Source organism: Salvelinus fontinalis, unplaced genomic scaffold, assembly GCF_029448725.1.
Source record: "Salvelinus fontinalis isolate EN_2023a unplaced genomic scaffold, ASM2944872v1 scaffold_0032, whole genome shotgun sequence".
NCBI lineage: Eukaryota > Metazoa > Chordata > Actinopteri > Salmoniformes > Salmonidae > Salvelinus > Salvelinus fontinalis.
Genome location: NW_026600241.1, coordinates 173,661 through 188,573, shown reverse-complemented (window position 1 = coordinate 188,573; position 14,913 = coordinate 173,661). Strand labels below are relative to the sequence as shown.

The 14,913-nt window shown below is 43.4% G+C and overlaps 1 protein-coding gene across 2 annotated transcripts in view; it reads left to right on the top strand.

Moving 5' to 3' along the window:
- The window catches only part of ece2a (endothelin converting enzyme 2a), a 271,554-nt gene extending 258,353 nt beyond the window's left edge, over nt 1–13,201 (top strand). For both annotated transcript variants that reach the window (XM_055910818.1, XM_055910817.1), the window contains exon 4: nt 11,882–13,201. In XM_055910818.1, coding sequence (XP_055766793.1) covers nt 11,882–12,169 — 288 coding nt within the window. In that variant the 3' untranslated portion in view covers nt 12,170–13,201. The remainder of the gene's footprint in view (nt 1–11,881) is intronic.
- The last annotated feature ends 1,712 nt before the right edge of the window (nt 13,202–14,913 follow it).

The window sequence follows — 14,913 nt, the reverse complement described above, 5'->3', positions numbered from 1 at the left end:
TCTGGGATTGATTTGCACTTTTCACACCAAAGTACGTTCATCTCTAGAAGACAGAATGCATCTCCTTCCTGAGCGGTATGATGCCTACGTTGTCCCATGAACTTCTGGCCCACTGGAATTTTGATACAGTGAATTATAAGTGAAATAATCTGTCTGTAAATAATTGTTGGAAATATTACTTGTGCACACAGTAGATGTCCTAACCGACTTGCCAAAACTGTAGTTTGTTATCAAGAAATTTGTGGAGTGGTTGAAAAACTAGTTTTAATGACTCCAACCTAAGTGTATGTAAACGTCCGACTTCAACTGTATATAACAGGTTCTGAGTTTTGATATTTCAACCTGTGTGTCTGTTGGTGGAAAAAAACTACCTGGGCACAACGACGCACGCGGTCGGTCTGGTCAGCATGTAAGCCTTTCCCTGGAAGGTCTACCTACACCTGTTGTATTTGACAAATCAAATTAGATGTCATTTGATTGTGATTTGAATTTACTGATGCTCATAGTGTTTCACTGTACATTTGAAATGAGTAACTCTTCCTTGTATTTCAAAGCAACAAGCTGGTTAAACCAGCTGGTGCAGCGTCTCTCCACTCTAGGAGCAGGAGCAGGTTGTCACTGGATCACACCAGTGTTGTTCCTGTCTGTGATCCAACGATGAGCCACACCAGTGTTGTTCCTGTCTGTGATCCAACGATGAGCCACACCAGTGTTGTTCCTGTCTGTGATCCAACGATGAGCCACACCAGTGTTGTTCCTGTCTATGATCCAACGATGAGCCACACCAGTGTTGTTCCTGTCTGTGATCCAACGATGAGCCACAACAGTGTTGTTCCTGTCTGTGATCCAACGATGAGCCACATCAGTGTTGTTCCTGTCTGTGATCCAACGATGAGCCACACCAGTGTTGTTCCTGTCTGTGATCCAACGATGAGCCACAACAGTGTTGTTCCTGTCTGTGATCCAACGATGAGCCACAACAGTGTTGTTCCTGTCTATGATCCAACGATGAGCCACAACAGTGTTGTTCCTGTCTGTGATCCAACGATGAGCCACACCAGTGTTGTTCCTGTCTGTGATCCAACGATGAGCCACAACAGTGTTGTTCCTGTCTATGATCCAACGATGAGCCACACCAGTGTTGTTCCTGTCTGTGATCCAACGATGAGCCACACCAGTGTTGTTCCTGTCTATGATCCAACGATGAGCCACACCAGTGTTGTTCCTGTCTATGATCCAACGATGAGCCACACCAGTGTTGTTCCTGTCTATGATCCAACGATGAGCCACAACAGTGTTGTTCCTGTCTGTGATCCAACGATGAGCCACACCAGTGTTGTTCCTGTCTGTGATCCAACGATGAGCCACACCAGTGTTGTTCCTGTCTGTGATCCAACGATGAGCCACACCAGTGTTGTTGCTGTCTGTGATCCAACGATGAGCCACACCAGTGTTGTTCCTGTCTGTGATCCAACGATGAGCCACAACAGTGTTGTTCCTGTCTATGATCCAACGATGAGCCACACCAGTGTTGTTCCTGTCTGTGATCCAACGATGAGCCACACCAGTGTTGTTCCTGTATATGATCCAACGATGAGCCACACCAGTGTTGTTCCTGTCTATGATCCAACGATGAGCCACACCAGTGTTGTTCCTGTCTGTGATCCAACGATGAGCCACACCAGTGTTGTTCCTGTCTGTGATCCAACGATGAGCCACAACAGTGTTGTTCCTGTCTGTGATCCAACGATGAGCCACACCAGTGTTGTTCCTGTCTGTGATCCAACGATGAGCCACACCAGTGTTGTTCCTGTCTGTGATCCAACGATGAGCCACACCAGTGTTGTTGCTGTCTATGATCCAACGATGAGCCACAACAGTGTTGTTCCTGTCTGTGATCCAACGATGAGCCACACCAGTAGGACAGTAACACTTGAGCTGAATTCCTGCGAATACTCTTTGTCTCCGTCCAATTCGCTCATCCTTTCCCATGTTATTATTATTCAAAACATTTTAATCCCTTTGTTTGTATTTGTTTGTTTGTGTGTGTGTCTGGTGTGTAGTGGGTGGGGGGACTTCCCCTTGCATGCAGTCTCAGCAGTTGGCAACAAGGCAATTAACCCAAAACAATCTAATTAACAGAGAGGAGGAATTACAGCACACTAAGCCCCAATTACCTACCTACCACACACACACACACATCATCATCATCATCAAACTCACAGCATCGCATTCGTTACTCATCACTGCATTCAACACTATGTTTTAGATGAGGTACTTTTGCGCTAATCACATATTGTGCCATTGGTGGCCATGGCAGTGAACTGTGACGCATGTCTCCATATGTGTGATGGTGACATAAGCATTCTAAGTGCTGAGCCCCTGGGTCATACAAGCCCTGTAAATGGAACACGTTCATCTCAGTGATATGAATAATGTGTTAGGACACAGTAATGCATGCACAGTGATGGTTCATCTCAGTGATATGAATAATGTGTTAGGACACAGTAATGCATGCGCAGTGATGGTTCATCTCAGTGATATGAATAATGTGTTAGGACACAGTAATGCATGCGCAGTGATGGTTCATCTCAGTGATATGAATAATGTGTTAGGACACAGTAATGCATGCGCAGTGATGGTTCATCTCAGTGATATGAATAATGTGTTAGGACACAGTAATGCATGCGCAGTGATGGTTCATCTCAGTGATATGAATAATGTGTTAGGACACAGTAATGCATGCGCAGTGATGGTTCATCTCAGTGATATGAATAATGTGTTAGGACACAGTAATGCATGCACAGTGATGGTTCATCTCAGTGATATGAATAATGTGTTAGGACACAGTAATGCATGCACAGTGATGGTTCATCTCAGTGATATGAATAATGTGTTAGGACACAGTAATGCATGCACAGTGATGGTTCATCTCAGTGATATGAATAATGTGTTAGGACACAGTAATGCATGCGCAGTGATGGTTCATCTCAGTGATATGAATAATGTGTTAGGACACAGTAATGCATGCACAGTGATGGTTCATCTCAGTGATATGAATAATGTGTTAGGACACAGTAATGCATGCACAGTGATGGTTCATCTCAGTGATATGAATAATGTGTTAGGACACAGTAATGCATGCACAGTGATGGTTCATCTCAAAAGTCTGAAATGGAACCCTCTTCTTATCTTCTTTCATTCACCTGCTCTCATTTGAAAACACCAGGGATCGAAGCTATATGCAGGTAGTACCAATACCATAACACCAGGGATTGAAGCTATATACAGGTAGTACCAGTACCATAACACCAGGGATTGAAGCTATATACAGGTAGTACCAGTACCATAACACCAGGGATTGAAGCTATAGACAGGTAGTAGTACCAGTACCATAACACCAGGGATTGAAGCTATATACAGGTAGTACCAGTACCATAACACCAGGGATTGAAGCTATATACAGGTAGTACCAGTACCATAACACCAGGGATTGAAGCTATATACAGGTAGTACCAGTACCATAACACCAGGGATTGAAGCTATAGACAGGTAGTAGTACCAGTACCATAACACCAGGGATTGAAGCTATATACAGGTAGTACCAGTACCATAACACCAGGGATTGAAGCTATATACAGGTAGTACCAGTACCATAACACCAGGGATTGAAGCTATATACAGGTAGTACCAGTACCATAACACCAGGGATTGAAGCTATAGACAGGTAGTAGTACCAGTACCATAACACCAGGGATTGAAGCTATATACAGGTAGTACCAGTACCATAACACCAGGGATCGAAGCTATATACAGGTAGTACCAATACCATAACACCAGGGATTGAAGCTATAGACAGGTAGTAGTACCAGTACCATAACACCAGGGATTGAAGCTATATACAGGTAGTACCAATACCATAACACCAGGGATTGAAGCTATAGACAGGTAGTAGTACCAGTACCATAACACCAGGGATTGAAGCTATATACAGGTAGTACCAATACCATAACACCAGGGATTGAAGCTATATACAGGTAGTACCAATACCATAACACCAGGGATTGAAGCTATAGACAGGTAGTAGTACCAGTACCATAACACCAGGGATTGAAGCTATATACAGGTAGTACCAATACCATAACACCAGGGATCGAAGCTATAGACAGGTAGTACCAGTACCATAACACCAGGGATTGAAGCTATATACAGGTAGTACCAATACCATAACACCAGGGATTGAAGCTATATACATGTAGTACCAGTACCATAACACCAGGGATTGAAGCTATATACAGGTAGTACCAGTACCATAACACCAGGGATTGAAGCTATAGACAGGTAGTACCAGTACCATAACACCAGGGATTGAAGCTATATACAGGTAGTACCAGTACTATAACACCAGAGATTTGAGGGATCAATACGGAAGTAGACAGTCCAGAGGACATGCTTTCACCTGCCCAACTCTTCCACATCGGTGAGAATGAAGGGAAAGGAGATGGAAGCCACTTTACACTATTGATATGCACCCTTTAACCTTAGACTATTGAGATGCAACCTTTAACATTAGACTATTGAGATGCACCCTTTAACCTTAGACTATTGAGATGCAACCTTTAACATTAGACTATTGAGATGCACCCTTTAACATAGACTATTGAGATGCAACCTTTAACCTTAGACTATTGAGATGCACCCTTTAACATTAGACTATTGAGATGCAACCTTTAACCTTAGACTATTGAGATGCAACCTTTAACCTGAGACTATTGAGATGCAACCTTTAACCTTAGACTATTGAGATGCAACCTTTAACCTTAGACTATTGAGATGCACCCTTTAACATTAGACTATTGAGATGCACACTTTAACCTTAGACTATTGAGATGCAACCTTTAACATTAGACTATTGAGATGCAACCTTTAACCTGAGACTATTGAGATGCAACCTTTAACCTGAGACTATTGAGATGCAACCTTTAACATTAGACTATTGAGATGCAACCTTTAACATTAGACTATTGAGATGCAACCTTTAACCTTAGACTATTGAGATGCAACCTTTAACCTGAGACTATTGAGATGCAACCTTTAACCTTAGACTATTGAGATGCAACCTTTAACCTTAGACTATTGAGATGCACCCTTTAACATTAGACTATTGAGATGCACACTTTAACCTTAGACTATTGAGATGCAACCTTTAACATTAGACTATTGAGATGCAACCTTTAACCTGAGACTATTGAGATGCAACCTTTAACCTGAGACTATTGAGATGCAACCTTTAACATTAGACTATTGAGATGCAACCTTTAACATTAGACTATTGAGATGCAACCTTTAACATTAGACTATTAAGATGCAACCTTTAACCTGAGACTATTGAGATGCAACCTTTAACATTAGACTATTGAGATGCAACCTTTAACCTGAGACTATTGAGATGCAACCTTTAACCTGAGACTATTGAGATGCAACCTTTAACATTAGACTATTGAGATGCACCCTTTAACATTAGACTATTGAGATGCAACCTTTAACCTTAGACTATTGAGATGCAACCTTTAACCTGAGACTATTGAGATGCAACCTTTAACCTTAGACTATTGAGATGCAACCTTTAACCTTAGACTATTGAGATGCACCCTTTAACATTAGACTATTGAGATGCACACTTTAACCTTAGACTATTGAGATGCAACCTTTAACATTAGACTATTGAGATGCAACCTTTAACCTGAGACTATTGAGATGCAACCTTTAACCTGAGACTATTGAGATGCAACCTTTAACATTAGACTATTGAGATGCAACCTTTAACATTAGACTATTGAGATGCAACCTTTAACATTAGACTATTGAGATGCAACCTTTAACCTGAGACTATTGAGATGCAACCTTTAACATTAGACTATTGAGATGCAACCTTTAACCTGAGACTATTGAGATGCAACCTTTAACCTGAGACTATTGAGATGCAACCTTTAACCTGAGACTATTGAGATGCAACCTTTAACCTGAGACTATTGAGATGCGACCTTTAACCTGAGACTATTGAGATGTGACCTTTAACCGGGGACTATTGAGATGCAACCTTTAACCTGAGACTATTGAGATGCAACCTTTAACCTGAGACTATTGAGATGCGACCTTTAACCTGAGACTATTGAGATGTGACCTTTAACTGAAGACTCATGACAGTCTCCTGTTTGTCATTAAGTGCACGTAAGGACTCCCTGGGGTTGTTAAGCAATGAACTTGCTCTATGCCACTGCTCACAGCCATGTTCACTGCCAAGAATATGATTTGCAGTGTTTCCAACTGTCAGTATCTAACTATGCATGGAAATATGTTTGATACCTTTTGTTTTCAGACCACCGTGATAAAACATTGAAGGAATATTTGAAGCAAATATTGATAGAACATTTAAAAAGATGTAGTGCATTTTTTCACCAGTCTTTCAAATCCCTTTTTACCTCCGGCACAAGAACTAGAGGATGGTAAAACTCCTTTCTGTCTTCCTCCCTTCCTTCTGATATTCATCTTCCTCTTTTCTCCCTTTCTCTTTTTCCCACTGCCCTTTTTCCTTTATCTCTCTCTGTCTCTCTCTGTCTCTCTGTCTCTGTCTGTCTCTCTCTGTCTCTCTGTCTCTGTCTCTGTCTCTCTATCTCTCTCTGTCTCTGTCTCTCTGTTTCTCTCTCTGTCTGTCTGTCTCTGTCTCTCTGTCTGTCTGTCTCTCTCTGTCTGTCTGTCTGTCTCTGTCTGTCTGTCTCTCTCTGTCTCTCTCTCTGTCTGTCTCTCTCTGTCTCTCTCTCTGTCTCGTTGTCTCTGTCTCTCTCTCTCTCTGTCTCTCTCTCTCTGTGTCTCTGTCTCTCTGTCTCTCCGTCTCTCTCTGTCTCTGTCTCTCTTGCTGTCTCTCTCTCTCTCTCCATTTCTCTCTGTCTCCGTCTCTCTTTCTGTCTCTCCCTCTCTGTCTCTGTCTCTCTCTCTCTCCGTCTCTCTCTCTCTGTCTCTCTCTCTCCCCCCCTCTCTCTCTGTCTCTCTCCCTCTCTCTCTCTCTCTCTCTCTCTCTCTCTCTCTCTCTCTCTCTCTCTCTCTCTCTGTCTCTCTGTCTCTCACTGTCACCGTAGTTTGTTAATAATGAATGTGTATCCTGCTAGCTGGGGGAGATGGATCATGTAAGAGGGTGAGATTCTCCTCCTTCCCTCTTCTCCTTTTTTTTCTTCTCTGCTCTCCTCTATTCTCCACTTCTCCTCTTCTCTCCTCTATTCTCCACTTCTCCTCTTCTCTCCTCTATTCTCCACTTCTCCCCTCCTCTCCTCTATTCTCCACTTCTCCTCTTCTGTTCTCTATTCTCCACTTCTCCTCTTCTGTTCTCTATTCTCCACTTCTCCTCTTCTCTCCTCTATTCTCCACTTCTCCTCTTCTCTCCTCTATTCTCCACTTCTCCTCTTCTCTCCTCTATTCTCCACTTCTCCTCTTCTCTCCTCTATTCTCCACTTCTCCTCTTCTCTCCTCTATTCTCCACTTCTTCTGTTCTCTATTCTCCATTTCTCCTCTTCTCTCCTCTATTCTCCACTTCTCCTCTTCTGTTCTCTATTCTCCACTTCTCCTCTTCTCTCCTCTATTCTCCACTTCTCCTCTTCTCTCCTCTATTCTCCACTTCTCCTCTTCTCTCCTCTATTCTCCACTTCTTCTGTTCTCTATTCTCCACTTCTCCTCTTCTCTCCTCTATTCTCCACTTCTCCTCTTCTCTCCTCTATTCTCCACTTCTCCTCTTCTCTCCTCTATTCTCCACTTCTCCTCTTCTCTCCTCTATTCTCCACTTCTCCTCTTCTCTCCTCTATTCTCCACTTCTTCTGTTCTCTTCTCCATTTCTCATCTTCTCTCCTCTATTCTCCACTTCTCCTCTTCTGTTCTCTATTCTCCACTTCTCCTCTTCTCTCCTCTATTCTCCACTTATTCTGTTCTCTATTCTCCACTTCTCCTCTTCTCTCCTCTATTCTCCACTTCTCCTCTTCTCTCCTCTATTCTCCACTTATTCTGTTCTCTATTCTCCACTTCTCCTCTTCTCTCCTCTATTCTCCACTTCTCCTCTTCTCTCCTCTATTCTCCACTTCTCCTCTTCTCTCCTCTATTCTCCACTTCTCCTCTTCTCTCCTCTATTCTCCACTTCTTCTGTTCTCTATTCTCCATTTCTCCTCTTCTCTCCTCTATTCTCCACTTCTCCTCTTCTCTCCTCTATTCTCCACTTCTCCTCTTCTGTCCTCTATTCTACACTTCTATTCTCATCTCACTTCTCCTCTCCCAGTGCTCCTCTCTCTCATGCCCTCTCTCTGTACAGACGTACCTATCGTTCACTACACCATCTTGCAAGACATTGCATTATATTGAATTAAATTACTTTTTTTCATGTGAGCTCCGTAGAGGCTCCTTTCTACTGTAAGTTGCATCCTCACACATCAGCACAGTGGAGGCTGATGAATCTACACAGAATCTGTGAGGACTGTAAATGTATTAAATTATCTCCTGAAGTCTGGTTAACCTTCTCTCCTTGTAGTTCCCCATGTCCCACTGTATACTTTGTGCACTGAATGGCACTGAACAGTGTGTGTGTGTGTGTTTGTATTTTGTGGGCATGCTTATTTATAGATGTGTTCATGTTTGCTCTTCTGGTGCTGAAGGCTCCTCATCTATGAAATATGTTCCAGTTCCACACGTGCAGCTCACACACACAAATAACACACGTTTCAATCATGTTTTCACCCCAGCACAGGTTTTATTCATCCTACAGAACCCTGGTGACTTTAACCTGGCTCAGGTGATGTCACACACTCACACACAGTTTGGACACACCTACTCATTCCAGGGGGGAGGCACATTCTACATTGTAGAATAATAGTGAAGACATCAAAACTATGAAATAACTCATATTGAATCATGTAGTAACCAAAAAAAGTGTTTAAAAAATCTAAATACAGTGGCAAGAAAAAGTATGTGAACCCTTTAGAATGATTTCTGCATAAATTGGTCATAACATTTGATCTGATCTTCATCTTAGTCACAACAACAGACAAACACAGTCTGCTTATACTAATAACACACAAACAATGATACGTTATCGTGTCTTTATTGAACACACCATGTAAACATTTAACAGTGTAGGGTGGAAAACCCTGCACTGTGAATGAGAGCGTACCCCTCTCTATCTCTCAGGTCATTATAGTTTAAGTTAATGAGAGCGTACCCCTCTCTCTCTCTCAGGTCATTATAGTTTAAGTTAATGAGAGCGTACCCCTCTCTCTCTCTCAGGTCATTATAGTTTAAGTTAATGAGAGCGTACCCCTCTCTCTCTCTCAGGTCATTATAGTTTAAGTTGATGAGAGCGTACCCCTCTCTCTCTCTCAGGTCATTATAGTTTAAGGTGATGAGAGCGTACCCCTCTCTATCTCTCAGGTCATTATAGTTTAAGTTAATGAGAGCGTACCCCTCTCTCTCTCTCAGGTCATTATAGTTTAAGTTGATGAGAGCGTACCCCTCTCTCTCTCTCAGGTCATTACAGTTTAAGGTGATGAGAGCGTACCCCTCTCTATCTCTCAGGTCATTACAGTTTAAGGTGATGAGAGCGTACCCCTCTCTATCTCTCAGGTCATTACAGTTTAAGGTGATGGGAGCGTACCCCTCTCTATCTCTCAGGTCATTACAGTTTAAGGTGATGACAGCGTACCCCTCTCTATCTCTCAGGTCATTACAGTTTAAGGTAATGGGAGCGTACCCCTCTCTATCTCAGGTCATTACAGTTTAAGGTGATGGGAGCGTACCCCTCTCTCTCTCTGGTCATTACAGTTTAAGGTGATGGGAGCGTACCCCTCTCTATCTCAGGTCATTACAGTTTAAGGTGATGGGAGCGTACCCCTCTCTCTCTCAGGTCATTACAGTTTAAGGTGATGGGAGCGTGCCCCTCTCTATCTCAGGTCATTACAGTTTAAGGTGATGGGAGCGTACCCCTCTCTATCTCAGGTCATTACAGTTTAAGGTGATGGGAGCATACCCCTCTCTATCTCAGGTCATTACAGTTTAAGGTGATGGGAGCGTACCCCTCTCTATCTCAGGTCATTACAGTTTAAGGTGATGGGAGCGTACCCCTCTCTATCTCAGATCATTACAGTTTAAGGTGATGGGAGCGTACCCCTCTCTCTCTCAGGTCATTATAGTTTAAGGTGATGGGAGCGTACCCCTCTCTCTCTCAGGTCATTACAGTTTAAGGTGATGGGAGCGTACCCCTATCTCAGGTCATTACAGTTGAAGGTGATGGGAGCGTACCCCTCTCTCTCTCAGGTCATTACAGTTTAAGGTGATGGGAGCGTAACCTCTCTATCTCAGGTCATTATAGTTTAAGGTGATGGGAGCGTACCCCTCTCTATCTCAGGTCATTACAGTTTAAGGTGATGGGAGCGTACCCCTCTCTCTCTCAGGTCATTATAGTTTAAGGTGATGGGAGCGTACCCCTCTCTATCTCTGGTCATTACAGTTTAAGGTGATGGGAGCGTACCCCTCTCTCTCTCAGGTCATTATAGTTTAAGGTGATGGGAGCGTACCCCTCTCTATCTCAGGTCATTACAGTTTAAGGTGATGGGAGCGTACCCCTCTCTATCTCAGGTCATTACAGTTTAAGGTGATGGGAGCGTACCCCTCTCTATCTCAGGTCATTACAGTTTAAGGTGATGGGAGCGTACCCCTCTCTATCTCAGGTCATTACAGTTTATGGTGATGGGAGCGTACCCCTCTCTCTCTCAGGTCATTACAGTTTAAGGTGATGGGAGCGTACCCCTCTCTCTCTCAGGTCATTACAGTTTAAGGTGATGGGAGCGTACCCCTCTCTCTCTCAGGTAATTACAGTTTAAGGTGATGGGAGCGTACCCCTCTCTCTCTCAGGTCCAGTCTGTCTATAGATCAGTCCTGCTCTACCTAACTGCCACTGCCCACTCTTTTAGCTACAGTACCACAGAGGAAAGGTTCATGATACAATACAAATATGCTTGTCTAACGCTCTCTCTCCCATCCTCTCTCCCCCATCCACTCTCCCCTCTCTCTCTCTCTCTCTCTCTCTCCCATCCACTCTCCCCTGTCTCGCTCTCTCTCTCTCCCCTCTCTCCCCTCTCACGCTCTCTCTCTCCCTCTCTTCTCTCCCCTTTCTATCTCTCTCCCCCTCTTTCTCTCTCCCTCTCTTCCTCTATCTTTATCCCCCTCTATCTCCCCCTCTTTCTCTCTCCCCATCTTCTCTTCCTCCCCTCTCACGCTCTCTCTCCCTATCTTCTCTCCCCTATCTATCTCTCCCCGCTCTTTCGCTTTCTTTCTCCCTCTATCTCTCTCCCCCTTCTCTCTCCCTTATCTCACTTTCTCCCCCCTCTCTCGCTCTCTCTTCTCTCCCCCATCTCGCTCTCTCTCTTCTCCCCCTCTCTCTCCCCTCTCTCTCTCTCTACTCCCCTCTCTCCCCATGTCTTGCTCTTTCTCACTCTCTCCCCCTCTCTCGCTCTCTCTTCTCTCCCCCTCTCTCTCTCCCTCCCTCTCGCTCTCTTTCTCTTCTCCCACTCTCTCTCCCCTCTATCTCTCTTCCCCCCCCTCTCTCTCTCTCTCTCTCTTCACCCTCTCTATTCACCCCCTCTCTCTTCCCTCTCTCTCTTCTCCCCTCTCTCTCCCTGTGTCTTGCTCTTTCTCACACTCTCCCCCCTTGCCCTCTTTCTTCTCCCCCTCTCTCTCTCCCCATGTCTTGCTCTTTCTCACTCTCTCCCCTCTCTCGCTCCTCCCATCTATCTCTCCATCTCTTCCCCTGTCTCTCACTTTCTCTCTTTCTCCCCCTTCTCTCTCTCTCCAGATCAGTCGTGTTTTAAAACCGGGAGGTCGTTTCCTGTCTGTAACCTTCGCCCAGCCTCACTTCAGGAAGCGCCTCTATGCTCGCCATGACTACTGCTGGTCTGTACGTACCCGTAGCTACGGAGACGGCTTCCAATACTTCCTGTATGTGCTGACCAAAGGGGAGGAGCTTAGTCCAGAGGATGCCGCTCTGGAGAGAAGGTTATTGGAGGAGGCCCAAGATCCGCCCAATGAGGTCAGGACCCAGGAAGCAGACACTGAAGCCTTCCTGTATTGTATTGACCTATAGGAGACAGAATCTCAATGGACTCTACAACAGGCTACATGTGACTTATCGCTCAATGTTTGCCATTATGCCTTCAAAGACTGTTTTTATCTACTGTGGCTTTTGAACCTGTTGTTATATTGTGATAGGTTTTTATGATTATGTAACGTATGCGTTTTTTAATGAAGTGAAAACATCTTTGATTAAAAGGACTTAAAGGCCAGTCATTTCTGTATCAGTGGTGTTCCGTCAAATCGTCATTATATTGTTTACCTAATCATCCATCATTGGAGGTTTTGTGAGACCCCACAGTACAAGCTTCTCCGGACAGCCTGTATAAAACTAAATGAACATGACTGTCACGCCCTGACCGTAGAGAGCTTTTTATGTCTCAATTTTGGTTTGGTCAGGGTGCGATTTGGGTGGGCATTCTATGTTCATTTTCTATGTTTTGTATTTCTGTGTGTTTGGCCGGGTGTGGTTCTCAATCAGAGACAGCTGTCTATCGTTGTCTCTGATTGAGAACCATACTTAGGTAGCCTCATCCCACCTGTGTTCTGTGGGTAGTTAGTTTCTGATTCGTGTTTGTTTCACTTGCAGGACTGTTTCGGTTATTCTCTTGTTTATTTTTGTTCTAGTGTTCAGTTTTATTAAAACAAGCATGAACACTTACCACGCTGCGCTTCGGTCCGATGATTCCTCCTCTTCAGACGACGAATACCGTTACAATGACACGAGCATCCTCCTGGTATTTGTAAAAGAAAAATGAGATCAGATGAAGCTGTTGGTTTCTGCTGTAGCTGAAATATAAAGCACAGAGCCATGGAGACGGGAGCGACGGCTCCCTTGATGAAGTAGAAATCATTTATTTTTAATTCTCTGCTGAAATGTAATTACTGTCTATTTTTAAGACTTAAAAAAAAATAAGGTTTCTGATGTCTCAGCAGACAGGCGTCTCTCTTTCTGCTGAGGTTGCTGCTGAGATTTGCAAATATTTGGTTAAAATAATTGTTTATGGGAATAGAATTCAATGCAATAAATATGAACTGCCATTTTGCTGTATGTAGTGTGGAAGTTTTGATATATGGATAGTTTATATGACATATGCTTAGGCCGGGCATAACTAATGTTGATGACTGTTGTGTAACTAGTATCTACCCTTAATGCATTAGAACCATGCTGTGCCTCAACAGTCAATACTGCTTGATAGTGTGAGTGTTCAAACACTCAGGGGACCTCGTCGAGAACTGTACACATATAATGTACACACACACACACACACACACACACACACACACACACACACACACACAGGGCTCTACTTTAACAAACTGTACACATATAATGTACACACACACACACACACACACACACACACACACACACACACACACACACATACACACAGGGCTCTACTTTAACAAACTGTACACATATAATGTACACACACACACACACACACACACACACACAGGGCTCTACTTTAACAAACTGTACACATATAATGTACACACACACACACACACACACAGGGCTCTACTTTAACAAACTGTACACATATAATGTACACACACACACACACACACACACACACACACACCCACACACACACACATACACACAGGGCTCTACTTTAACAAACTGTACACATATAATGTACACACACACACACACACACACACACACACACACAGGGCTCTACTTTAACAAACTGTACACATATAATGTACACACACACACACACATACACACAGGGCTCTACTTTAACAAACTGTACACATATAATGTACACACACACACATACACACAGGGCTCTACTTTAACAAACTGTACACATATAATGTACACACACACACACACACACAGGGCTCTACTTTAACAAACTGTACACATAATGTACACACACACACACACAGGGCTCTACTTTAACAAACTGTACACATATAATGTACACACACACACACACACACAGGGCTCTACTTTAACAAACTGTACACATAATGTACACACACACACACACATACACACACACACGCACACACACACACACACACATACACACAGGGCTCTACTTTAACAAACTGTACACATATAATGTACACACACACACACACACACACACACACACACACACACACACAGGGCTCTACTTTAACTAACTGTACACATATAATGTACACACACACACACACACACAGGGCTCTACTTTAACAAACTGTACACATATAATGTACACACACACACACACACATACACACAGGGCTCTACTTTAACAAACTGTACACATATAATGTACACACACACACACACACACACACACGGGGCTCTACTTTAACAAACTTAACACAAAGGTAAATGGAAGCGCAGGTGGTAGTGCTATAGGTTCAGGAGTGTGTCTGAAATATTTTAGCTATTTTCACCACTACAATTATCGGCGCAGTTACTGGCGTTGGCGCAAATGGGCTCGGTTTTGATGGATAAACAAGTTGTGGCTGTGTCCGGTCTTGGCCCCTCACTGGCCAATCAGAACGTGCTCCATGGCGAAATATGTGGTTGCTTTAAGTTGTGTATTTATGGTCTTCTATGTATTGCCTTGGAATCAACACCAATTCCAGTGTTAGTCCCGTTATAGTTTGTTAAATGGCTTTCAGAAACCAAATAGCAAAATGTACACCTATCTTTGGTAAATATCTTAACTTGAACACATTTGTAGTCCACATTGTTCTCGGTAATTGCATGTCTTAGTATCATTCACACTGACATAGGGG